This window comes from Myiozetetes cayanensis, unplaced genomic scaffold (assembly GCF_022539395.1).
Source record: "Myiozetetes cayanensis isolate MyiCay16 unplaced genomic scaffold, myiCay2020 scf26, whole genome shotgun sequence".
NCBI lineage: Eukaryota > Metazoa > Chordata > Aves > Passeriformes > Tyrannidae > Myiozetetes > Myiozetetes cayanensis.
Genome location: NW_026087477.1, coordinates 7,516,203 through 7,542,551, shown reverse-complemented (window position 1 = coordinate 7,542,551; position 26,349 = coordinate 7,516,203). Strand labels below are relative to the sequence as shown.

The window sequence follows — 26,349 nt, the reverse complement described above, 5'->3', positions numbered from 1 at the left end:
GTCGGACATCCCGGCGGATCCCGGCTTTCCCCCGGGGCTCTGAGCGTCCCCAGGGCGGCGCTGAGCAGCGCGGGGAGGGAAAGCGGGGGTCCAGCAGCCCGGCGGCTCCGAGTATCGCGGGGGGAGGAGGGGGAGAGACCATGCCGGGCGGTGCTCTGAGCAGCCCGAAGGGGGCTTCGAGCATCGCAGCGAGGGGGAGGTAAGGGAAGTCGAGCATCCCGGCGGGTCTGAGTATCTGGGGGGCTCCGAGTATCGCGGAGGAGAGAGAGGGGAGGTCCACCATTTCGGGGGGAGGAGGGGTATCCGAGCAGCCCCCGCGGGCTCTGAGCATCCCCAGGGGGCTCCGAGCATCACGGGGAGGTCGAGCAGCCCGGGGGCTCCGAATATGGCCGGGGTCGAACATCCCGGAGAAGCCCCTCCGAGCATCCCCGGGGCGCTCCGAGCAGCGCGGGGTGGGTCAGAGCATCCCGGGGAAGCGGGAGGGCGGTTCCGAGCAGCACGGTGGGTCTGAGCATCCCTGGGCGGCTCCGAGCACCGCTGGAAGGTTCTGAGCATCGCGGTTGTTCGAGCAGCCCGGGGGAGCTCCGGCCATCCCGGGAGGTTCTGAGCATACCCGGGAGGGCTCCAAGCACTGAGGGGAGGGGGGGCTTTGGGAGCATCCCGGCGGCTCCGAACGCCCCGAGGGGCTCCCCGAGCATCCCGGGGGGACTCCGGCATCCCAGGAGGTTCCGAACATCGCGGTGGGGGAGGTGGCGAACATTCCAAGGCGTCCGAGCATCCTGGGCAGCTTCCACCATCGCGGCGGTTCGAGCAGCCCTGGGGGGGTTCTGGTAGCCCCGAGGGGGCTCCGAGCGTTCCCGGCCCCGCCGCCCCCCATCCCCGCGGCTCAAACATCGGCGGCTCCCACCGCGGGGCTGGGGCGGAGCTGCCGGAAAAACGCCGCCGAAACCGAGGGAGGCGATAGGGGACCGGCACAGAGCAGGTCAGCCAAGACCGCTCGGCACAGCAGGGACCGGGACCGCGAAGCGCTGGAGCGGCCGCAGCTCCCCCGGTGCCGGACAGCCCCCTCCAGCCCGCCCCTCCCGGGCACTCGAGCCCCAGCACAGCCCCGCTCCGGCACGGCTGCATCCCTCCTTCTCCCCGAGTTACTCAAAGTTAAGAAAATATAAAATCATTGTCCTTTCTCCTGCCGTTTTCCCTTGGATCTTCGGTTTCTGTTTCACAGGGTTTTTCCACAGAATCCCGGTGCGGTTTGGGCTGGAAGGGACCTTAAAGCCCACCCCGTCCCACCGCCCCAGTTTTGCTGTTCACACTCAGCAGTGTCACCTGGTTCTGCCTGACAGAGCCACAGCCACCTCGGCAGCCTGGGCACCCTGAGAGCACAGGGATCTCCATCACCTCTTCAAGCTTCCCTCCCCAGAACGTCTCCAACAGCAGGTCCCTGCTGCCATGGACTGTCCCCCCACCCCGGATCCCCTGCCTCCAAACCCTTTGTCCCAGCTGGGCCATGGATTTACAGGGCCCTTCCACAGCCAGAGCTTTAGGAACCCTCCTGGAAGTGCTGGCACAGCACACATTCACTAGAACAACATTAAGACCCACTCTCAGCTCATCCACGACCCCAAATGCCCAGACGTTCCCATTCCACAGCTCCTGTGCTCCGTTTTCACGTAATTGTCTTTCCCAATCCCTGCCTTTGGGATTAATTCAACCAGTTGGCTTGGGATTGTTTTTAATCGCAAGAGCCATCAATGTCTGGGCTAGAAACCCCCCCTTCAATCCACCCACCCTGTTTTCACTTCCCAGATCCTGGGAAACATTAACTCCTGCTGCTCCACAGGCCGAACACGAGCCACATGGGCTGGTCTTACGCTTCCAGGCTTTGCCCTTCAGCTGGTGACTCCTCTGTGGAAAGAGACTTTCACCTTTTGATATTTTGAAAGGGGTAACAGCCACCAGGAGCTGTTTCACTTCTTTCCACTCCTCTCACCTGCTAACTAAACCCAACGTCTTCCAATGAGCTTCCTCCCTCCTGTTTTACCTTCTCTCCTTCCTCTCCTTCTGCTTTACCTCCAGAGCCCTGTGAGCTCCCACCAGCCCTTCCCTTCTGTCTGGCTGCTGCAGAGGAAGACTCTGGTAACTTCTGTTTTCCCCTCCAAACAGCTCCATTTCGTGGAGATGTGCCTGCATCCATCCCGATCCCTCAGCACTTACACAGATCCAGCAGCATCAGCACAGCCCTAGGAATCCTCCCACTCCAGACTCGCCTTCCCCCTGCCAGGAGCTGCTCAGAGAGCTGCTAACTCCAGGATTGTTACAGAGAGTCATAGGATCCTAGAATAACCTGAGTAGGAAGGGCCCCACAAGGACCATCAAAGTCCAATCCCTGTCCCAGGACACTCCAACAATCCCCACCTGTCCCTCAGAGCGTTGTCCAAACGCTCCTGGAGCTCTGGCAGCCTTGGGGCTGTGCCCACTGCCCTGGGGAGCCTGGGCAGTGCCCACCACCCTCTGGGGGAAGAACCTTCTCCTGAGATCCATCCCAACCCCCTGGCACAGCTCCATGCCATTTTTGGCATCAGGTTTGCCTAACCCTAACCTCCTGAGGGAGAGAAGCTTCTCCTCCAGGGACAGGCAGAGCCAATCCAGGTCTGAGCCGCACAAACTGGCTGTGAGACATCTGCCCTCTCACTCTCAAAATATTTAATGCAGTAAGCTGAAATACCCCACTAAACTACTAAAAATAGTGGGGTTTCCATACCTTGAGACAGAAGGGTACAACCCCTCCTGTCTGAGCTTCTTCTGTTTGCACAAGATGGAGAAAACTCATGAACGACCAACACCACATCTCTGGTGACTTCTCTGAGCAACCTTCACCAACACAGAGGAGTTCACCTGTACCCCAACCTGCCCCAGTGGCTCCTTAGGTATGTCCTTGCTCCAGTTCCAACACTGACACACTCCTGGCCACCATGTCTGCATCTCTGAAGCCCCTGAGAAGTCCTGTACGTGGGCTTTCAAAATCCCCTCAGGAACTGCACTCCCAACACTGCCCTTTTTGCCTCTCTGTGCTCTCTCAGTCCTTTTGGGAAATTTCTACGTCAAGTCCAACAACACCCAGGGAAGCTGCCAGTTGTTATTTTAAGTGCTGTGGCAAACCTGGTTTGTGGATGTTGTGTCTCTGAGCTGCTCCATTTTCAGCAGAACTAGCTCACGCTTTCTTCTGAGAGCCTTAATTCCACTCATGACACCAAGTGGCCCTTGGGTTTTTTTTAACCTGAGCAATTAGCAGCTCTTAAAGAGACTTGTGTCTCCCATTAACAGAGAAAATGAGTCTACAAACTAGAGAAGTTGTTCAGCACAACTCCATTTCTTTACCAAACATGATCATGCAGAAGAACCAACTTCCCTGAACACAAGAGAAAAAAAAAAGGCACTTCCTTGCTGCTTCCAAGCCCATGCCTGCAGGTGCTTCTCCCATTTCCCAGCAAGACTCATTCCAAAGTGTGTGTGCTGCCTCTAAATCATTTGGTCTCTGACCATTGAAGCTGTGGCTGCCCCATCCCTGGAAGTGTCCAAGGCCAGGTTGGATGGGGCTTGGAGCAACCTGGGCTGGTGGAAGGTGTCCCTGCCCATGGCAGGGGGTGGCACTGGATGGGCTTTAAGGTCCCTTCCAACCCAAACCAGTCTGGGATTCTGTGATCTACAGAATAAACATATCCCCCCAAAAATGCCCAACCCAATCCCTTGGCTGTGCCCAGGGAATCACAGAACACTGGATTAAAGCACAGCAGAGGTGCAACAGCCCATTAAGGTGTTTTCTATAGGGAGAAGCAGAGCAACAGAACTTCAGCAGAGCATTACTGCAACCACAGCTCCATCAGCCCAAATCCCCTGAGAACAACTCTGCAACAGCAGCTTATTCCAGGTCAAGTGAGCAATGGCAGAAGGGGCAATATCCAAGCTAGAATATTTGTTCTGCTCTAGAGATCATTCGCTGCAGATCAACCCCCTAAAGATGGGAATCACTGAATACAGAGGATGGAACTCCCTGCCCCCAACCAAAGCCCCCACAGTTGTCACAGAATCATCCCAGAATGGTTTGGGTGGGAAGGGACCTTAAAGTTCATCTTGGTCTCCCCCCATGCCATGGGCAGGGACACCTTCCACTGGCCCAGGGTGCTCCAATCCTTGTCCAACCTGGCCTTGGACACTCCCAGGGATCCAGGGGCAGCCACAGCTGCTCTGGGAATTCCATCCCAGCCTCTCCCCACCCTCCCAGCCAACAATTCCTTCCCAATATCCCATCTCACCCTGCCCTCTGGCACTGGGAAGTCATTCCCTGTGTCCTGTCCCTCCATCCCTTGTCCCCAGTCCCTCTCCAGCTCTCCTGGAGCCCCTTTAGGCCCTGCAAGGGGCTCTCAGGTCTCCCTGGAGCCTTCTCTTCTCCAGCTGAACCCCCCCAGCTCTCCCAGCCTGGCTCCAGAGCAGAGGGGCTCCAGCCCTGGCAGCATCTCCGTGGCTTCCTCTGGACTTGTTCCAACAGCTCCAGGTCCCTCTGATGTTGTTCCCCAGGGCTGGAGGCAGCACCTGCTGCCCACGCTGTGGGCTCAGCCCAGGGCACAGGGGCTTTCTGGGTGCCAGCACATGTGGCCAGGGCAGGTCCAGCTTTTCACCTCTCTCAGTATTTTATCCATCTGCCTAAATCACAGCACTACACAGAACTAGAGTAGCTGCTCCTCTCACTCTTCAGGAGCTCCAGCTCTTGCTTTCCACAGTTCTTCAGGCACATGCAAATACCGTGCACAAAACGCCAGGCTTGGAGCAGAGCGCAGAAGAGGTGCTGCAGCTCAAAAAAACCCTTTCTCTGTGTGGGAAGGGAATATTTCAGCACATCAGGAGCTGAATCACTGCCTGTGGGTGGAGCCAGACAGATTGACAAGATCTGGAACTTGAGAGATGACCTCAGTCTGAGATCAATCATCCCACAAAGTCGCTGACTGAGGGAACAGCACATGGGGACAGCTCGAGGTGACAGGGATCAATGTCACCCTGATGTGCCAAAACTGCATCAGAGGCACAAACTACAACTGTCCAGCTCTGGGAGAACTCAAACCATGGACCTCTGAGATCCCTCAGCACCAACAGGTCGAGCAGCCTTTTCTCTGTCACCTCCTGGCATCACCACCACAGTGATTTCCTCATAGTTTTCTTCACGCAGTTCCTCACTACAGCAGGACATGGAAGAGGCACCTTGGGGGAGAAGTCATTAGCAAATGGCTCTTTTTCAGGCATTAAAAGGATGAAGAATTGAGCTGTCAGGTAATGATTTTGGAGTTGTGGAGTGGCCACTTGATGCAAAGCTAAGAATTAACTGCAGATCAGACAAAAGGATGAAAAATAAAGGATGGTCCACCACACTTTCAGGTTTTACGGCCCTTCAAGATGACTGAACCCCACAGAATGTGCCCAACAAACTAATCCAGGACATGAAAATGGACTCATATTACAAACAAAACCACATAGTAACTTTTTTAGTATTCGCATCCTTCCAGAAACTCAACCCTGGGGGTCTGTACCCCACCTGGAGCACCATGTCCAGCTCTGGAGACCCCAACCCGTGGGAGAGAGTCCAGAGGAGACCACGGAGATGCTGCCAGAGGCTGGAGCCCCTCTGCTCTGGAGCCAGGCTGGGAGAGCTGGGGGGGTTCACCTGGAGAAGAGAAGGCTCCAGGGAGACCTGAGAGCCCCTTGGCAGGGCCTAAAGGGGCTCCAGGAGAGCTGGAGAGGGACTGGGGACAAGGGATGGGGGGACACGACACAGGGAATGGCTTCCCAGTGCCAGAGGGCAGGGTGAGATGGGATATTGGGAAGGAATTGTTGGCTGGGAGGGTGGGGAGGGGCTGGGATGGAATTCCCAAAGCAGCTGTGGCTGCCCCTGGACCCCTGGGAGTGCCCAAGACCAGGCTGGACAAGGATTGGAGCACCCTGGGCTAGTGGAAGGTGTCCCTGCCCGTGGAAGGGGGTGGGATGAGATGAACTTTAAGGTCCCTTCCGACCCAAACCAGCCTGGGATTCTGTTTATCAGAGGACCTGGAATTGGTCTATGCCAACAAAACCAGATTCCTACAGCGAAACATTCCTGACTTTTGCCATGGACACAACCCCGTTCAGAGGGCACTCCCTGTCCCACTGCTCCCCTCTGCACACTCTCAAACCATGTCCATCTGTGACCCTGCAATGTAAGGAAAACCCACTGAAACTCAGAGATTTATTGAATGAATTGACTGAACAGTTTCCTATGCTTGGTAAAATTTATTTATTAGTAGTAGGTAGTGCTATTAGTTGGTAGTAGTCATTTGTGGATATTGGGAAGGAATCAGCAATACTAACCCAGACTTGTAACCAATGCCCTGACAATTTCTAGTGCATTTGGTGGGTCATTTTGGAGTTCAACACGTTTTTTCTCTCCTCACCCTCCCAAATGCTCTGTCACTGTAAATACAATTTAGCACATGCTGTTCTGTGCTGTTCTCTCCTACACTCAGCTTCTCACAGGGTCAGACTGGGGGGGTGGGGGAGGTGGGAATGGTTTTCCCTCATTAGCTCAAGTTGATCCCTGCTAATCTGAGAACAAATCCAAGTTTTCAGCTCCCCACAGCCCATACAGGACATTATTTTTCTGTGCTGCAGAATTAGGACACCACCTTCTCGTGGCTCTCTGTGCTTCATTAATGCAGGGAGCTAAAATATGCAGCACTGGGAACCTCGACCGACCCCAAAGTCTGTTCTGAAGCAGCTCCAGTGGATGCAGAAATTCCTGTTCAGAGTGACAACAGCTCAGAATATGCATTTTATTTGATAGGGAGTAAGTGGTATCATCCAAATATTTGCATGGGCACCTGGACTCTTGGAGGTTGTTTGTTTAATGAAGAACAGTAAATTTTTCAGGATTAACTCTCCACTTAGATAATCCTAGTTATTTGGGATTATGTCCATAAGAACATTCTCCTGCCTCCTCCCCCTTTAAACACATTATCCCACCCTCTTTCCCAGGGCCAGGAGTGTCAGTGCAGACAGAATGGTCTCTCCCTAAAGCAAGACAAAAGGACATATGACTCAGGAGTGCTGAAAGACCAGTTTTCCTTCCAGGTGTCCGGCTTCATCCACATCCTGCAGAGTATTTAGATGGGATATAGGGAAGGAATTCCTGGTTGTGAGGGTGGGCAGGCCCTGGCACAGGTTGCCCAGAGCAGCTGTGGCTGCCCCTGGACCCCTGGAAGTGTCCAAGGCCAGGTTGGATCAACCTGCTCTAGTGGAAGGTGTCCCTGCCCCTGGCAGAGGGTGGGGCTGGATGAGCTTTAAGGTCCCCACCAGCCCAAACTGTTGGATGACTCTCACTCACAGCCATGACAAAGCCACCCCAGGCAGGGTTTAACATGCCTGCATTCCCAGAGTCCAGCCATGTCATCCCTGAGTGTTTTCCCTTCCTGATGTGCTCAGTTTACAAGCAAGAAAACCCCTCCCTTTCCTTGCTCAACAGCCAGTTCAGCAAGTTCAGTTTCAGATGTGAATCGAGCCAACTTCTGCTGGGCAAAACCACCTCCAAAAGCTCTGCAGGTCAAATCCAGACTGTCCCACATCCATGCTAATTCATTCTTTAGACTGTACAAAATTTTGTCCAACCAGGATTCAATAAATTTAACACTGGGAATCCAGAGAGGGAGATAATGGCTTTCCCCTAAAACCTCTAAGTTTGGGAAAACAAAGTGGGGAGTAAAAAAACTGGAGCCACCTTATTGGACCAGCTCCAACATACTGTGCAGAACAGGTTATTGATCAATGAAATATAAGTTTTGCCCCAATTCTGTTCCATTGCCCTTAAATATATCCTTTACTAATCATCTGCTTTACAAGTCATACCCCAAAAAGCTGCTCTCTCCACCCTGGGGATACATTTGATGGTGGCATATACTTTACCTCCATTATTCTCTTCCAAGGCTGTGATCAGACAAACTAATCCAGTTATTGCAGCAACATGAGAAAGACATCATGGTCACTGAGCAGAAATATTTGGTTTACTTACCTGTCTTGATATGCAGGTAAAGTTATTGCAGTTTCTTTGGCTGTGAGAGGAGTCCTGGGCCCCTTTTGGCACTTTGCACAGTCAACTCCACATGAAGAGAAACATCTTTCTAAATCTCTGAAGAGAAAGTTGGACAGGGAAAGCACAGTGGGCAGCAATTTAAAGCTGGTATTCAGTGAATCAAAATAGGAGTATCAACATCTCAGCCCTCTATGTTATGGCTCTACAGACGCTTATGGCTATGTTTAGATCCAAGGGAAAGTAAATAAAGGCATCACTAGATGTTAAACAAGCTTTGAGAAACAAACAGTGTCAGAATGTGATTGCTGTGGTCACAAGGACACCCCTGGTGTGGGTTATAAACTGCTGGGGTTGGGATTCAAAGGACACATGGAAATGGCCTCTGGTGAAGCCAGGGCAGGTTTAGGTTGGAGATTAGGAAGGGTTTTTCCACAGAAAAGGTTGTCAAGCCCTGGTACAGCTGCCCAGGGCAGGGGTGGAGTCCCCATCCCTGCAAGTGTTCAAACAACGTGTGGATGTGGCACTGGGGGACATGGCTCAGTGGTGACCGTGGTGCTGAGTGGATGGTTGGACTTGATGATCTCCAAGGTCTTTTCCAGCCTTTTCCCACTGATTCCACGATTCTCTAGAGCCAACCTGCCCATGAGATGGGACACCCTGGCAGTCCCTCACTCGATGAGGACACAGGAGGGGACTCTGCAGCAAGAATTATCAGCTTTCCCCAAGTTCCCCTCTGTATTTCCCCCAGATATCACGATCCAAATCTCAGAATGGAGCCCTCAACAAATCCCCACCCTGAGCATCTCTGCTGGGCCAACTGGGAGGGGCAGAGCACAAAACTGCAGGTAAGGGCTTGAGGCAGACCAGAGGAACCTCTTCTTTGTGAGAAACATTTAATTCAACACCATGACTTACAAGAGGACAGATTTACAGAGTAATAACCGTAACAGACTGTTCAGAAAGGAAAACAATGGTCACTGCCTGCAGTGCCAGGCACAGCTCCCCAGAGCAACACCTGGCAGAGCAGCAGCAAAGTACACTTCAGTCTCTCTGCAGTACTCAAGTGAGCAACAATCACAGGATTTTGCCTTTTCAAACCCTTCAGAACAGGGTGAATCCAGGATCAATCACTTTGGCACGGGATGTCTTTCAGGGGTCACGAAGCTGAACGACTCCCAGGGGCCATTCCCTGGTCCCTTGCTGTCCCTGCTACTCGTCCTCACCCCACAGAGGCTCTGGTAGCTACTTTCTCCCCCAAGTTTTGGGATACCAACAACCTGCACAATTGGTCAAGTGGCACAATATTTAACCCACCACTTTCTGGTGTTCTCTCAGCACAGATTGTGCAACAGATACCCTAAGCCTAAAATAACTTTTGGAACCCAGTCAATGCATCCTCCAAGCTATAAACTCTCATCCTCCTCCCCCTTCCCTCGTCTCCCTCCCCAGAGAAACCCCTTTTTAGCCACAGGTTACCCTAGTATGCTCACAGGTGTACTGGAAGAGACTGAGGAATCAATCAAGGTACCCATGGTGAAGCCAAATACTTATAAACACATTAAGGCAGGTTTCACATCAGTTCAATTTTCGACACAAAATGCTGGTCACTTCACTGCACATGCAAATAAGAAAAGATTTAATACTTAATAAAAAGCTTTAAATTCCTTTTTAGATATCAATTATAGAAAAATCAACCTTTTTCCTTTCTTTTTTTTTTTCTTTTTTTTTTTTCAAAAGAGGTCAGAACATTACTGCACACGAAAGCAGGTGTGTGGCCACACCCATTGGAATGGATCCCCTTCCCTCCACACAGAGGAACAGAGGGCAGGTTCTTGGCACCAGAAGAGAAAAAGGAGGAAGTTTTCCTCATTGTCAAGTCAGAAATGAGACACCCTTCCATCCCCAGTTGAGAAAGTCCTTCTGACTGGACTTGAACCAAACCAAAATACCCCTCAGGTTGGGTGTATTTCTCTCCAAAACTCTGTTCAGAGTGTTTGGACACACAGAGCCCAAGCCGTGCTCGGGAGTGCTCTCAGTGTGGTGTGGAACTAACCCCAAACCCCAATGACCACAGCTGGCAGCCCAATTCCTCGAGTGTAACTTCCCCTGCTCCCCAAACCCCAGGTGGGACAGGCACTGGCAGTTCAGCTCTGAGACTACACTTCCAAGACCAATGTGGTCCTGTGAGGAAATGGCAATTCAGTGACAGGAATTCACACATGGAATGACAACCCACGACACGAAATGACCTCCCTACAGCCAGGTGCAAACAGGTAGCCCACAGTAGAGGAGCCAAGGAGTGAAACAGCATCTCTCTCTTTCTCTCCCTCTCCTGGGTTAGAGAGAAAATTGTTTCTATGGGTCATTAAAGGTATTTTGATAAAAAAGCTTAAAAATGTATCACCTCGCACTGACCCACGAAAAATAACAACATAAAAAAAAAAAGAGACAGCAAATTTGGTTCCTAGTATTTCCCCTCCCACCACGTGATATTCCTTTATCCCCTCCCACTTTTGCATTCCCAATCACCCCACCCCTTTAGAAAAAGGAGGGGGAGTAGAGTTTAGCTGAGTTCCACCTGCAGAACTCCCCAGCAGTGAATGAACCATCAGCTCCCGTGTTTCCCGAAGTACAACCAAATGCTCCGGGGTACAGTTGGACTGGTGGTGCACTCCTGGCTCTGGAAATGGTTGTGCTGACCCTGCTGATTGGGTTTATACTGGGAATTCTTAGATGGAGCTCCCTGGAAGAGAGAAAAGGACCTTGTAAGTCAGTAAGAATTTTTTACATCTTTACAGGCAAGTGAGTTCTGAAAAGAGGAATTCCCACTTCCCATAACAAATCCATGTCTTTATCTCCTGGGTTTCACCTGCAGCAGACAGTTTGTTCTGGCTCTTGCCTGTTGCCAGACCTTTGTAGCAGCAAAGAATTCGAGGTATTCACTGTCCAAAAGCACCCCAACGTCCCCCTGCTGCTGTTCCCCAGGGCTGGAGGCAGCTCTGCAGGTGGGGTCTCACCTGACACACAACCAGCACACCTTTCAAAGCACATGCTGAAAACCATGGATCTGGTTAAGATTCCTCCTGAAAACCTTCCTGCCTCCAGTGGAGTCCAGCTCAGGGTGAGCAGGAACGCTGGCACATTACCTGGACTATACATTCTCCATCTCCTGGTCATGGTCCTGCTCCTCCTCCTCTTCTTCCTCTTCTCCTTCCTCCTCCCCTCCTTCCTTCTCCGAGGGGGGTTCCCCATCCCTGGCGATCTCCTCCACGTGGGCCAGCATGTCAGCCATGAGGGCCTCCTCCAGCCTCTTCCTCACCTGCTGCACCAGCTCCTCCTGCTTCCTGCCCGGAGCAAGGGACACCCAGCATCAACCCCCAGAGCTGCCCCCTCCGGGGGAAAGGAACCCCAGATCCCTCCCACACGAGGCTGGACAGACAAGCCTGGATGGGAAAAGCCCTCTGAGAACTGCACTGTAAAAAAAAAACCCTTGGCATTATATTGATGTGAAGATGAAAAACACTTTAAAAACTTGTCCAATGTTTTCTACTACAAGCCCTGTACCCTGCTCAATTCTGGTTGGAATTTGACCAATCTAGCAGCTGACTGAAGGATTTTGTTCCTGTTAACTCCTACTGCTAACATTAAACAAGAAAAACTTAGCCTACCCTGTCCAGATTTCCAAAAATCAGACTGGAGAAAAATGAAGTTTCTGGTAATTTCTTTTTGCTCTTTCCCTTTTGAGCCCAAACCTTAAATTTTATGGTTCCTTTGCTGTCGAAGTCCCAGTAAAGAAGAGGTCATTAATCAGTGGCTCATAGGTCTCCTATTTCAGCTCAGCCACGGGAAATCAAAGTTACAAGCAGACTGTTTTTCCTGGTCATTCTGGTACAAATCAAGAACAAAAAAGTCATCCTGTAATTCCCAAAGATTTCTCAAGCAGGACTCTCTATCTTTAAACATTTAGTGAATAGCACACCTGGAGGTTACTGTTTGGTATTTCCAGTGCTTAAAGCTGAGTTTGAGCAGTCCTGATTTAGCAATATAATTCACTACTAAAGCAACCTATAGCTACATAAACTGCACCTTGTTCCCTGCCACCACAGCAGGCAGGACTTTGATCTGGTCAACATATAAATTTTATTTATTTTGTTTTATTTACTGACACAGAGGAAGGTGAGGAGAATCCAATCACGCTGCTCAGGATTTCTCCAATCCCATCTCTGCTCTGAGGTGCCTAATCAGGGTTACCCCAGTTCAGACAGCTTTGTCAACAAAAGGACACTTTGACACAAAAACCTGAAACTTCAGAGTGACAGAGCACGGACAAAATAAAGAACAACGGGCTCTGAGCACACTGGAGCAGATTTGTGTGACAGTTTTTGTCTACTCTGCTGCTGAAGAGCCATCCAAATTAATTCCCAAGCCACAGTGCTCCAGCAGACACCGACAGAAAAGGTACTGCTTTACCACAGGGGACTTCATTCCACGGCAGCGAGCGGCGTTTCTGGTCCATACCTGATGTCTTCATCTGTCACCATGAAGGCTTTGCAGAGAGGCTGCGAGGTGTTGAGCCAGACCCCGGGGTTCTTCTCCACGGCTGCAGAGAGCTGGCCCGTGATGGGCATGGTGCTGGTGTGCAGGGCACTGGCGATGGCAGACAGCAGCGTTTCGTCCGTGCACCCCGGGCCCACCCCTGCGGGAGGAAGGAGAAGCCATAACCAGCAGGGCACAGGGCAGGGAGCGGCAGATCAGGACAGCAGGAGTGGAACTGGAAGGGCAAGACTCAAGCTGTGGTTTTTTGGAAGTTAACACGGCACAAAGGCCAGGCCTGAACACCCCAACAGCGCCTGTGCAGCTCTGCAAGGGTGTTCAAACTGAGGGCAGTTCCTCATTCTGGTACCCAAAAACAGCAATGATAAAGAAAAGCCAGACTGGGAACGAAAGGTGTTTGCATGATGTTTAAATGGAAACTTGAGAGAGCTGTGGGGGTTCACCTGGAGAAGAGAAGGCTCCAGGGAGACCTGAGAGCCCCTTGCAGGGCCTAAAGGGGCTCCAGGAGAGCTGGAGAGGGACTGGGGACAAGGGATGGAGGGACAGGACACAGGGAATGGCTTCCCACTGCCACAGGGCAGGGTGAGATGGGAGATTGGGAAGGAATTCCTGGCTGTGAGGTTGGGGAGGCCCTGGCACAGGTTGCCCAGAGCAGCTGTGGCTGCCCCTGTATCCCTGGGAGTGTCCAAGGCCAGGTTGGATGGGGCTTGGAGCACCCTGGGCTGGTGGAAGATGTCCCTGCCCATGGCAGGGGGTGGCACTGGGTGGGCTTTGAGGTCCTTCCAACCCAAGCCAGTCTGACTCTGTGCTGCTTCTGGAACACGGACCCCAAAAATGTCAAGCAGTTTTGCTTCAGTGCTTCCTCAGGCCAAGGGGCACCGAGACCCTCAGAGAGCACTGACAGTTCCTGCAGCAGCAGGAGTGACCGTGGCACTGCCAGGCACACACAGCACCTGCAGCTCACTGCTGACAGGCACCAAAACACCTCCCCTGAGTGAAGGGCAGGCTCTGATTACCTTGCAGACCTTTGGGAAGGTCCATTGTTTTCACCAGCTCCTCTGCGATGTCAAAGGCATTCAGTCCACTTAATTTCTTCTCCCAGAAGAGCTGGAATCAAAGAAAGGGGTTCTTGGCACAAACAGAACTGGAACCGTCAACTCCACAAAGCACCTGTTCCCTGTCCAGGGAGGGAAGAGCTCTGCTGCGGACAATTTAACATGGATTTACCGCAGAAGGGACCTGCCAGCACGGACAACCTTCACCACCCATCAGCCCCACAACTCCCCTGTCCCAACCTGCTGCCTTGAAAGAGATTTCCTTTCCTTCCAGGGCCTGGTATTTTCACTGCTCTCAGCTGGAGAAGCAAGGCCAGGCTTGCTGGCTTTCATCTACAAGCCCATAGTGTGAGACAGCCTTTTTTACACTCTGTGTCTCTCCTGCTGTCTCAGATAACCCTCAGGAAGTTAAGGAATGCAGGGACTGTGTCCAAGGGGAAGTATTATTTTCTTCCTCTCCAGCAGTTTCTCATGAGGACAACCACATCTGGTCCTTCACCAGATTTTGAGTCACAGGTTCTCCCTGGGAGCATCTGTCTGGTGGACAGTCACCTACACCACCTGGCACACCCTCAACCTACCCCCAGAGTCCACCAGGGTGATCCATGAACAACTGGAGGATCAATTATGTTTCAAACAAACAATTTCATCTGGGTTTTGAGAAATCAAGACTTCACCCCAAGCAGCCCAAGCAAATCCCCACTCCCTAAACCCCTTTTCCTTTCTGGGATTCTGTGATTTTGAAGCCAGTGCCTCAGCAGTGCTTTCCAATTTTGCAGAAACTTCTGGAGTTTGTGAGCAGAAGTTCAACCATTCTTCTGTCTGAGAGAGTATTTTAAACAGGGACACAACTCTCTGCCCAGCTCAGAATTTGGAGATCAGTGTCACATCTTTGGTGCTCTTTAACTGTCTGAACTATCAAAACTACAACACTGTGAACTCACAGGTTCTACTTCCTTAGGAAACTACAGTAAAACTCTGCCAATCTCTTCAAAAAAAGCACTAAAACCCACCCCCAACCATCAAAACAAAGCACCCAACTCCATTTCAGGCAGGCTCTATCTCACACCTGAAGGTTCCAGCTGAACTAGGTTCATGTGAACTGCCCTCAAAATGCAGCCTTGAAGTTTGCAGAAAAAGTTTTCAGTGGGAGAAGTGGCAGCTTAGAAAGGGAATTTTTTAAAATTGTATTGAAATCACTTTCCCTCTTGGAACAAAAGATTTTAACTCCCCTTTGAACTGCAAGAAGTTAAACTGTGCTGGTAATTGCTTCCACCAGGTACAGCTCATTTTGCCAGGGCCTTTACTTGTCCTAAGCACACTTCCTGCATCCTTTCAGCTGGTGAAATAAAGCTGAAAGGTTTACCTTAATTTTGGTGTATTCTCTCATTTGAAAATACACAGTTTGATAAGAAAACCACTTTGATTTCATGTTAATAATGACATTCTAAGTGAATTTATGATCTCACACTGGCAGAGTTAACTACTACTGATACCCAATCCCTTGCACTGCATCAAACGCCACACTGGAGGTGGCCTGTACATGGATTTCAAACATGGAATTCTTACACAATTGCAACATTTGACAGCGATTTTAATCCTAAACGACCCCTGAAGTGATTGCAACACCTGACTAAATTTGTGGCATTAAGGAAATTAAGGTTTAACCACTGCAGAATTGTGCTGTGACCAAAGGCTGGAGTTCAGTTATAAATCCCAGTGCACACAGCCTGTAACTACAGGTGGGGAATGGGGTTTGCTCTGATTTTAAAAGCTGGGAGCACTGCAGGGCAATGCTTCTGAAAGACCAGATTTCTCCCCGAGTTCTGAAATCCCAGAGATCAGAAATCGCCAGGGAGGGTTTGCTCGGCCCCACAAAATTGAAGTGGTTTATTTTGGGATCCTTACAGTGGCAAATCCGGGAGTTTCTCAGTTTTCTGGAGAAGAAGCTGCAAGTCTTACCTGCCTGGGCTGGTCCACAGCTTTCTGGGGGTCACTCTTCACCTTGTTGCTGGGGTGGTTTGTGATCTTTGTGACGGGCTGTTTGAAGATGGAGGCTGTTTGTCTCACAGGCAGGGCTGTGTTCAAATCAGGCTTGCCCTGTTCCAAGCAAGAGCAGAGGAAAAGCCCCCCCAAAAAACAGTTTCAATTTGCCAGAATGCTCCTACAGCCACAAAGATGTGCAGCAGCAAACAGATCACGGGCTTGAAATCTGGTCTGATCTCAAGTTATACAAGTTAGACAGCTAAAACTGCATAACTAAATTCAAATCTTGCCTTAGACCTATCAAAATCAAAGTTTTCCACTCATTCTGTTTAACATACCAGCCTCCACCCTTTCCAGTTTACACATATCACTTTTATCCCCTTTTTCACAGAATTTAGGAGGCAGAATGCTTTGCCAAGCCACCTGTAGATCACCAAACCAGGAGAACTACAACCCAATATTTGTAATAATTAGGAACATGATGAAGAGGGCTTTTAGAGACCGGTTTGTGAATCCAGAAACTATTCTAAACCATTCCATTTAAATCCAGCTGAGACCAATAAACAAACCAGCACGGCTGGAATCTGGATGCCTTTCTTTACCTTCAGTTCTGAACAAAACTCAGCTTTTAAATGAAGCTCTTCATCAATTTTGCACTAGATGACTGCATTTTCTGTCAGTGGAAACACAGGAAGACTGTTCCTCATCCCCAAAATCTAAGATGCAACTCTTGGAATGGCTTTAGGACACACTTTGTTCTCGAGGATGCAAACACTGCATCTGATTCACAGATTTATTCATGAGATGTAGAAAAGATGTATTCAGGACAAATATAATTCTGAACCATCTGGGTGCTAATCCATTCAGAAGCCAATGGTAACGATTTGTACATTTATTGAGAGGTTTGGGCAGAATTTTTAGCCTGAGAGGTGTGTGAGCTGCTGGTCCCTGCCTCAGGGCAGCTCCCAAAATATCACAGCAGCACCCAAGGCTGGGAGGAGACGTTCTCACCACTCCCCTGATGGGCATTGTGCTTTTTCTACACTAATTTTAGGTGCACAGGCATCAGCTTTTGGGTTCTGAGGAAGATTTTAGCATCCAGTGAAGATACTTAGGAACGAGTTGAGTGGATGGATCCAGACCTGAGCGCAGCCCTCCAATGTCACCCTGACTAACCCTTAACAATCCAAACTACCAGGGGCTAACACAGCCTCTTATTCTGTCCTACAAATAGGCCTCACCATCCTCTTCCCTCTCCAGCTTTTTGCCCCAAATGCCTCCTTCCCTTCAATCAGTTCCAAAGCTGAGACACTGGCATGGCCTGGGATAGCTCCAAATTGGTGGCCAGAGGATGCATCATCCTCTCATCCCTGTGGGTACAGGGCCCTCCTCTCCTCCCAAACCAAAGCCAGGGCAGAGCTGGAGAGCTGGAGTTCTGCAGGAGACTGTGCTGGAGAAGGTGAGCCCACACTCCAGGGAGTGGGATCACAGAATCATGGAATGGTTTGGGTTGGAAGGGACCTTAAAGCCCATCTCATCCCACCCCCTGCCACGGTGGGACACCTTCCACTAGCCCAGGTGGCTCCAAGTCCCATCCAACCTGGCCATGGACACTTCCAGGGATCCAGGGGCAGCCACAGCTTCTCTGGGCAACCTGTGCCAGGGCCTCCCACCCTCACAGCCAACAATTCCATCCCAGTATCCCACCTAAATCTGCCCTCCTTCAGCTCAAAGACATTCCCCCTTGGCCTGTCCCTCCATCCCTTGTCCACAGTCCCTCTCCAGCTCTCCTGGAGCCCCTTTAGGCCCTGCAAGGGGCTCTCAGGTCTCCCTGGAGCCTTCTCTTCTCCAGGTGAAGCCCCCCAGCTCTCCCAGCCTGGCTCCAGAGCAGAGGGGCTCCAGCCCTGGGAGCATCTCCGTGGCCTCCTCTGACCTCACTCCAACAGGTCCATGTCTTTTTTGACATTGGGAAGATGACAGATGTGCTCTTCTGCACAAACACTGAGCAGTACCACAACACTCTCTGTGGCACCACCCCACTGGGAGCAGCAGGGAATTGCTTTTGTCCCACCCCCAATAACAGAGATGTTCTCACACAGCTCCAACTTTACACCTGAATCACAAAACGCTTCACCCCGAAATATCAGAGCCACTGCTCTGGCAGCACAGCAACAGGCAGGGAGGGGAAGTGCCACCGCATCAGCTCTTACTTTGGCTTGGTTGGAGCAGTCATAGCGCATCCTCTGCCTGTTCTTGTTCATCTTGTTCATCAGCATCTTCCCCGTGCGGAAGTCGAAGGTGCCCAGGTCCATGGAGCTGCCCAGGTACCGCGCCAGCTGCGGCTTGCTCCGGAACTTCTTCCCACTGGGGCTGGGAAAAAAACCCCAGGAGGGAAATGGGAACCCTCTGCACTTCCAGCCCAGCACTAGGCTACAGCTCAGGAGAGGCAGTTCCCATTTCCCCCCTGAGAAATGTGTGCTGATTTTCCAAGGACGAGGCTCACGTGAAACTCTGAACGGATGTTTGGGCTTTCAATATTAACGGCTTTTCATGGGGAAGAGCCAAATTAAGTGCAGACCATTTATTTATACATTAAGAGGAAGGTTCAGATCACATCAATGAGTGTGGCACAACTCACACACTAACCACCACGGGTGATCTCATTACAGAAGAACTTCTCACTCAGTGGTCTCAGGTAATAAATGCCCATTTTCGAGCACAGTTTCTTCTCCCAGGAATGTTCCATTTGACCAGCACCACAAATGTCTCCTCATCTCCTCTCCCTCCCCCCCTGAGCAGCACATTCAGGTTTAAATACAATTCTGTGACTGCATCCTGAACACTTCAGGATTACCCAGAAGCAAGGGGAAAACCAGAAGATAACTGCTGACAAGCTGCAGAACAATGAATTACAAAAGCTTAAGTGGTGCAAAGATAAAGGTCAAAACCTTGGAAAATTTTCCGTTATTGGCAAAAGGGAAGACTCTCTTTCCTTTTAAATACCTGGGTTCTCGTGAAAGACTCAACCTGGAGACAAACACTTTGCTGGGGTTCTGGGGTTGGGGTTTTTTTAAATAATATTAATGTTGTAAGCTCTTTTTTTAATGCATAAAGCAAAATAAGTAAGTATGTTACAGCTGCAGTGTAGAACTTTCCAGACAGTAAGCAAAAAGTATTCTTCACCTCACTGAGCATAAAAACTCCTCTTCATTCCCCTAATTTCTCTCACTTCTGGATTTCTCCACCCCTCAACTTGCAAATCCAATCGTAGTATCCATCTAGGAGAAGCTCATCCAATGTAAATCCATTATATTATCACAGGTTAACGGGGTAAAAGGCATTTTAAGATCAAAAATGCCAGTTACCCCCTTCCCTCCTGCTGGTGAGATACTGAAAACCTCTCCAGGGTCTTCTCAACAACAACAACAACAACAAAAGATCAAAGGAAAAGTCTATTTTCACATATTATCTGCTGCCCTGAAGCTTTTATTAGGGGAAAAACAGCATAAGCAGAGAATTTCTAGTATGGGACAGTGGCAAAGTAATTAGTGCAATTACATGAAAAAAATAAATTAAAACAAAAACACAACCAAAGCATTAAAAGCTCTCCAGGAAACTGAGGCAAGGTTAAAAGGAATTATACTAAAACTGAAACAGCCCCTCAAAGGAGTTAAAGATTGTGGTCATCCCACACAGCATCTGCTTAGGAAGCTCCTGGCTCCGGCTGCTCCCAAGCTGCTTATCCTGCCTGGATCTCCTCCTTGCCACCACCACCACGGCTCAAACACCCAAGTGTTCATGCAAATGAGCCAGCTGGGGAAAATAATCCATCTTTGGAGGGCAGGGAGAGGAGGGGGAAACACTCCATCCCTGGTTATTCCTCAGCTGGACCAGTTCAGTGTGGAGCTGCACCCACACTCTGGCCAGGAGATAATACAGAGTAGGACCAGCACCCAGGAGCAGAGCCTGAGCCCAGCCTCAACTTTGTACATCACTTTTTAGAACTATAAAGGGAGTTTTCTGCCTCAGTCCAGAGAGAGGAATAACCAACTCCAGCAGCTTTAGGGCAGAGCTGTCGGTGAAGCCAGGACGAGAAACTCCTTATGAAGAACATGGCATTGCTTCCTCTTCCAAGACCTGCTGCTCTAATTTAGGATTTAGTGTCTCTGTAGTTTTAAAAGTAATGAATTCAAGTGCAGAGTAACTTTCAGAACAATCAGATACACTCAGACAAGATTTTAAACGAACAGAGCCCTTTGGGTTTGTGTGGTTTTGCTGTGTTCATTTTGCAGTGGAACCGAAAGGCTGCTCCAAGTTCACAAACATCTCAAAACACCCACCTGAAATGACTGAGAGTCCTGTCTCTTCCAGGGGAAGCTTGGCCCAAAGGAAAAGCACTGAAAGGGTCAGAAGAAAAACTTTTATTCTCATTAGGTCTTGCAACAGGCAGGATCACCCCGAGCTGCTCTGGGACAACGGCACATCAGGAGCAAAGCTACAGCTCAAAGGTGACAGTGAGCACAGAAAGGAGGGGCTGGGGTGCTCTGGGGACCCTCTGGCAGGGGCACACAGGAGGTGGGGGGCACCTCCACACACCTGAGAGGCTCAAAGTGTGAGGGGAAGGCCAAAGAACCCCAAACTCGAGCAGCAGAACACACAGAGAAACTGTACCCCAGCGTTTCACAGCTCTGAGAACTGCTGAAGTGCCTCTGTGCCCTTTAAATGCCACAAAACACAGAATTTACCTCCTTCCCCCCCCTCCCCCCCCCTCCCCGAGCGAAGGCTTTGCCCTGCACTCCTGGTTTGGAGACACAGAGATTTTAAAAGAGGCCCAGAAAGGAGACATTTTGGTACAAAGCTGCGAAACCCAAACTCTCTCAGCAACAAACCCCGCAGGCACCGAAGCTGCGAGGCCAAACCGATCGCTGGGTCCCAAATCAGGGTCTGTCACACTTCCCCGAGGGTGAAAGGCGAGGGCAAGCAAAGTTGCAAAGGATTTTACATGCTCGTCCATCAACAGCTCCGAGGCTTTATCCGCTCCCGGCTCCCACCAACAAAACAGACCTGGGCGCTGGGGCCGAGCCCGAGCCACCCCACCCCTCATTCCCAGACTTTTCCGTGCGGATTAAGCCGCGTTCGGGGCAGGCTATTGAAGGGCCAGGCCTGCCAGGTGCCCCTGCTCTCCATGTGCAGCTCACCCTTTGTTTCCAGCCTTATATCCTTAAGGAGAGAGCGGCTGCCAGCCCAGGCCCTCTCCCCTCCTCCCTCCTCACACGAGTCTCCTCCCCTCCGCTCTCCCATTTAGCCTGCACAGGATCTGCACAACTTGGGAAGCGAGGGACAAAAGACAAAAAAACCCAGCCAACCGCCTGCCTTTGGAAGAAATGGAGACAGGAATAAACCGGGGAAAACGGGAGATCGAGAGCAGACGCTCAGAGCCTCTTTTACTCGCTAGGGGGGCAACGGGGAGAACACAAAGTGATTTTCCTTCTCCTTTTCCTTGCGCTCCCTCCTCTCACTTCTCCCCCCAGCCCCGCTCCAGGCCAAGGCCGGCGCTGGGGGCCCTTGGGGGGCTGCAGGACCCCTGACTGTGCTCCCAGGGAGATGGGGATCCCGGGACATGCACACCCTGCCACTGTCAGCACCCCTCTTACAGCATCCCCACGTTACCCCTGGATGAGGCACCGACTCCCAGCCCTGCCCCGGTGGTCCCACACTCCAGCTGTGGGTCCCACACTCCAGCTGTGGGTCCCACACTCCAGCTGGGACGGGCTGACACAGAAACACTGCTGGGAACACGCCAGACCACGCTGGGTGGTTCCTCCAGCTGCCATAACCCACCCCCCTCCTTCACACCCGGCCTCGGGGACCCGACCTGTCCCTTCCCACCAGGGCTGTCCCAGGCACGTGGGGGCCCCGCACCAGCGTGGAAGGGATGGTGCTCCCTGCCCTTCAGGGCAATGGGGTGTCTTTGTTCAGCAACCTGGGCTCCAACCACACCAAAAAAACCCAAAACGAAGAACCTGGGATACACAAAACCTCCCAAATTTCCAGAAGCGCCACGCCCCCTAAACAAGAGCCCAAGTGGTGCCACCGTAACACAGGAATGAGCACAGACAGAAGCAGATGTTTTTATAAAGCTCAGCCCCAGCATCATGGAATCATGGAACTGGAAAGGATGGAAAAGACCATCGAGTGCAATCCTCAGCCCAGCACCACCACCATCACTGACCCATGTCCCCCAACATGTTTTATGAACAATTCCAGGCACGGTGACTCCACCACTGCCCTGGGCAGCCCCCCTTCCAATGCTTGACAACCCTTTCCATGAAAAAAAATTCCCGAATACCTAATCTAAACCTCCCCTGGTGCAACTTGAGGCCGATCCCCTCTCACGAGAGAAATCATTAGAGCTTCCCTGTGGGCAAACTAGAACAGAGGAAAAGCAGAGTACAAACTCAGGAAAAGCATTCTCCTCTATAGCTTTTTTTTTGGGGAAAAAAAAATATATTGATCAAAATATCCTTGGGAGAGTGTTAAAAATGTTTTCTTCCAACTTTTTACATTAGTGCTCCAAAGGCAAGATATTCTCCACCAAATAAGTTTCATGTAAGAGATTTCTGAAGTTTCCCAGCACAGCAATTTCAACAACTTGAAGCAGAGATCCCAAATTTCTGACACTTGGTCCTCAAACTTTCAGCAGAAAAATACTCTTGAAGAAAAGCCCCACAAAACAGCACTAAACTATCCTTTCTCTGGCTGAGAACCCTGAGTTTGAAGAGAGCTTTTGTAGCCAAAACTCCCTCAAGGACAGCCTGCCACTTTCACAAAACCCCTGGTACACTTCCCTTCCTGAAATCCTGCATCCCAGCACCTTTCCTGCTCACTCCAAATCTGGCCCACAGAGCCTGAGGTTTGAGGATTGGTTTTAAAACCTGCCCAGGTACTTACACCTTGAGGAAGGTTTAATTTCCAGCCAGAGACTGGCTCACACACACATCTCACTGCATCTGTACATCCAGAGGAGCTGGACAGAAAAATCACCCAGGTAAGCAACAAGTAGAACTAGCAAAGGCATTAAAGAATCACCACACCTGTATTTGCCACTCTGAGGTAATGCAAAATGCAACAGTAACCAAAAATTAGTGCAACAAAGCCCTGTTCTACCTTTGATCTCCATCCAAAGTGATATAAAGGGACAACCCATTATAATTCGGGAACAAAAACATGCCACTTCTCCTCACTCCCCCTCTTTTTGAAGTTCAGCTCCCATACTGTAACTTTACAAGTAAGTTCTGGGGAAAAAAATGGGATCTCCGAAGCTTTCAGCTGCTGCTGGTGGTGGTCTCGTCCTTCCCTCGCCCTCCAAGCAGAGTTGGCACTTCCAGCTTTCTGCTCCCAAGGATGGCATTTTCTGGTTCGCTCACCGCTTTTCTCACCACCTGATTCTAGAAACGGAACCTAAGGCTGTGGCTGCCCCATCCCTGGAAGCGTCCAAGGCCACGATGGATGAGACCTGGAGCAACCTGGGCTAGTGGAAGGTGTCCCTGGCTGGATGGGCTTTAAGGTCGCTCCCAGCCCAAACCATTCGGTGATGATTCCATGACAGATGCGTAAGTTGATGGTCTATATTCTCCCGACGAGCAGGGCCAGGCGAGGACGCGGGGATAACTCCCCTGCTCTCCCCAGCTCCCGAAGGACCCGAGTTTCGCAGCTCAGCCCTCGTGGGTGCGGGGAGGATCCACATGAGCCATACGGGGATGATATAAATAGCAAACCCCCAGCTCCCGGGCCATGTGCTCCCCCACAGCCACGCTCCCGGGAAGGCGCATCCCGAGCCCGCCCGGGGCTCTCCCACCACCGCGGGCAGGCGAGGCTCCCTCCGACCCCCCCCCAAAAAAAAAAAAAACCCAAAAAAACCGAAACGCTCCCAAAAAGCAGCAGGGAAAGAGAGAAACTACACCCCGGCTGCTCGCAAACACCTTATTCATTAGAGAATAATAAAGAAAAAAAACCACCAAGGCGGTCTGCAGGGGATGAGCCGCCCTGAGGGGGCGCGGGGGCTCCCCCCTCACGGGCAGCCCTGCGGGTGGCGGGGCTGAGCATCCCCGGGGCCGGTCCCACACCCCTCCACCTGTGGCTGCAGCCCCGGCGCTCCCCCCGGGCCATCCCCGAGGGCCCAGCTCCCCCCCCCCGTGCCCGGGGCGGCCCCGCCGAGCGCTCCCACCTCTTCCGCTCCATGGCGGCTCTTCCCGGCCCGCTCCCGCCTGGCTCCGGCCGCCTCCCGCCGGCTCTTCCCGGCCGCCGCGCTCTCCTCCCGCCGCCGGCTGTTCCGAGCTCCCGCTGCCCCCGGGAGGCGGCGCCGCGGACCCGGCTCGTCCCGGTCGCGGTCGCACTCCTGATCCCAACCCAATCGTTCTCCCGATCCCAGACCCGATCCCGATCCCAGACCCGATCCCGCCCGCCGGGCCCCGCCGCTGCTCCCTCCGCCCGCCCCCGCCGCTCCGCGCCCGCCCCTTCCACCCACCGCCCGCCGCGCCCGGATCCCTCCGCCCGGATATAGTCCCTCCCCGCCGCCCCCACGTGCGCCCCCGTCTCCCCCAGCCCTGCTCCCCCCCGGGGCACCCCGCTCTTACCCCGGCCCCCGCCGCCGCGGGCCCCGCGGTGTCCCCGCAGAGCCGCTTTGGGCATCTTCCCCCGCGCCCGCCCCGGCCGCACTGGCGGCCCCGCGACCCCGCCCGCGCCCCCGCAGCGCCGGCCCCGCCCGCGCCCCCGCCCCGCCCGCGCCCCGCGGTCACGGACCGCCTGAGCGCGACCCGCCCACAGCCCGGGGACAGGGACCCGCCCGGCGCCCACAGCCCGGGAACGGGGACACGGACCGGCCTGAGCGCGACCCCCGCCCACAGCCCGGGAACGGGGACACGGACCCGCCTGGCGCGACCCCCGCCCACAGCCCGGGGACGGGGACACGGACCCGCCCGGCGCGACCCCCGCCCACAGTCCGGGGACAGGGACACGGACCGGCCTGAGCGCGACCCCCGCCCACAGCTTGGGGACAGGGACCCGCCTGGCGCGACCCCCGCCCACAGCTCGGGGACGGGGACACGGACCCGCCGGGGAGAACCGTTCAGTTCGGCCCCCGTTCAGCTCAGCACAGCGCCCACAGCCCCGCTCCGGGACAGGGTCTGAAGGGCGAGCCACACACAAAAAAACCCTCAAAGCCACCTCGTGAAAGGGGGGGAAATCTGCTCTGGAGGAGCTGCAGTGAAGACAAAGCAATGAAAAGTTTTTCAAGAAAAAAGTGTAAACCAAGCAGGGCCAAACGACCCATGGTGGAAGCCCTGGGAGGAGGAGAGTTGGGAAGGGATCAGCATCCGACTTCAGAGCAGCGGTGTCCATGGGAGCGCGCCTGGATCCCGCTGGGATCATTGCAATGAGCTCAGCTCCAGCCACTGCTCTGGGCTGACATCAAACTCGGTCTGTGTGAACTGCCAGTGCTTCCTCCAGTCCACAGCTGGTGGTAGATTAAGTTAGAATCCTGGGATGTCCTGAGTGGGAAGGGACCCACAGGGATCATCCAGCCCAACTCCTGGTCCTGCCCAGGACACCCCAACAATCCCACCCTGTCCCTCAGAGCATTGTCCAAATCCCCCAGGACAGGGTGGTCCTTTGGGCTGCCAGGACACTCTGCTGACTCAGATCCAATTTGCCACTGCCCAGGACCCCCAGGGACCTTCCCCTGGTGCTGCTCTCCAGCCTCTCATTCCCCAGTCTGTCCCTGCATCCAGGGCTGCCCATCCCAGGGGCAGGATCTGGCACTTACCCTTGTTAAACTTCACACAGTGGGTTATTACTTATTATCTTTTTTCCTTTTTACATCAGGGCTCACTCATTTGTTTCAAACTCCCTTATTTGGAAAGCAGCAGGAGTGGATGGATGTGAGACACGTGTTGCAGATAAGAGGGAACCCCAAGACCCCCACAATGGTGTTCAAGTTGTCCAGACTTAGGGGTACAAACTGAATATAACTTCCAAGAGCTGGGTTACATTTGGTTGGTTCAGAAAGACTTAAGACCCACGAGGGTGGAGGTGTTGTCTTTTATTTGATCAGTGCTGAGCTTCCCATTGCCCTCGAGGCATTCCCCTGGGATTGGTTTGGGGCTTGGTGGTTTAATGTTGTCTCCCTCGGGCTCACACTTAGGAAACTCGCTCTTCTATTGGTGTTATTTCCTGCAATCTTGAACAAACAGATCAGAAAAGTTCCAGTTCCCAGTATTGATCAAATCTACACTGTTTTCTGTAATGCATAAATCCTCTTTTTTTTTTTTGAAAACCACCCCAAGACCTCACAACCCAGCCCAACTCATACTGTTCTAACCAAAACCTTGTACTGAAATCCAGTTTCTTGATTGAAAATGAAGTATAATAGTAAGTGTAGGAGGGAAACTGAGGCACATGAAATCCCTTTCAGGGGCATTTTTAAGAAGGAACTTGCAGAGCTGGGAGCAGATGGGGCTGGGGGTGCACATGGGGAAAGGGATCCCTGAAATGTCCTCTGGGCCTTGGGCTTGGGGTATCAGGAGTTAGAAAATCAGTTTTACTGGCAGTAGGGCTGTGTGTGGTTAGAGCCTGGTGCAAATAACATCA

The 26,349-nt window shown here is 52.2% G+C and overlaps 1 protein-coding gene across 1 annotated transcript; it reads right to left on the bottom strand.

The window, feature by feature from the left end:
* Positions 1-8,981: 8,981 nt before the first annotated feature.
* On the bottom strand, positions 8,982-24,142 carry MBD3 (methyl-CpG binding domain protein 3). Its single transcript, XM_050321464.1, has 8 exons — positions 23,930-24,142; positions 20,043-20,099; positions 17,913-18,072; positions 15,679-15,816; positions 13,678-13,768; positions 12,626-12,803; positions 11,254-11,451; positions 8,982-10,850 (listed from the first exon to the last, which is right to left on the bottom strand). The coding sequence occupies exons 1-7, from the start codon at positions 23,941-23,943 to the stop codon at positions 11,259-11,261; spliced, it is 831 nt and encodes a 276-aa protein (XP_050177421.1). The 5' UTR covers positions 23,944-24,142; the 3' UTR covers positions 8,982-10,850; positions 11,254-11,258.
* Positions 24,143-26,349: the final 2,207 nt, after the last annotated feature.

Excerpts from the sequence above, each read along its gene's own strand:
- MBD3 (XM_050321464.1), bottom strand. Across the intron at positions 18,073-20,042 it reads AGGACTCTCAGTCATTTCAG|CCCCAGTGGGAAGAAGTTCC; the intron begins GTGGGTGTTTTG and ends TTTTTTTCCCAG. Across the intron at positions 15,817-17,912 it reads ACTGCTCCAACCAAGCCAAA|GGCAAGCCTGATTTGAACAC; the intron begins GTAAGAGCTGAT and ends TGCTTGGAACAG.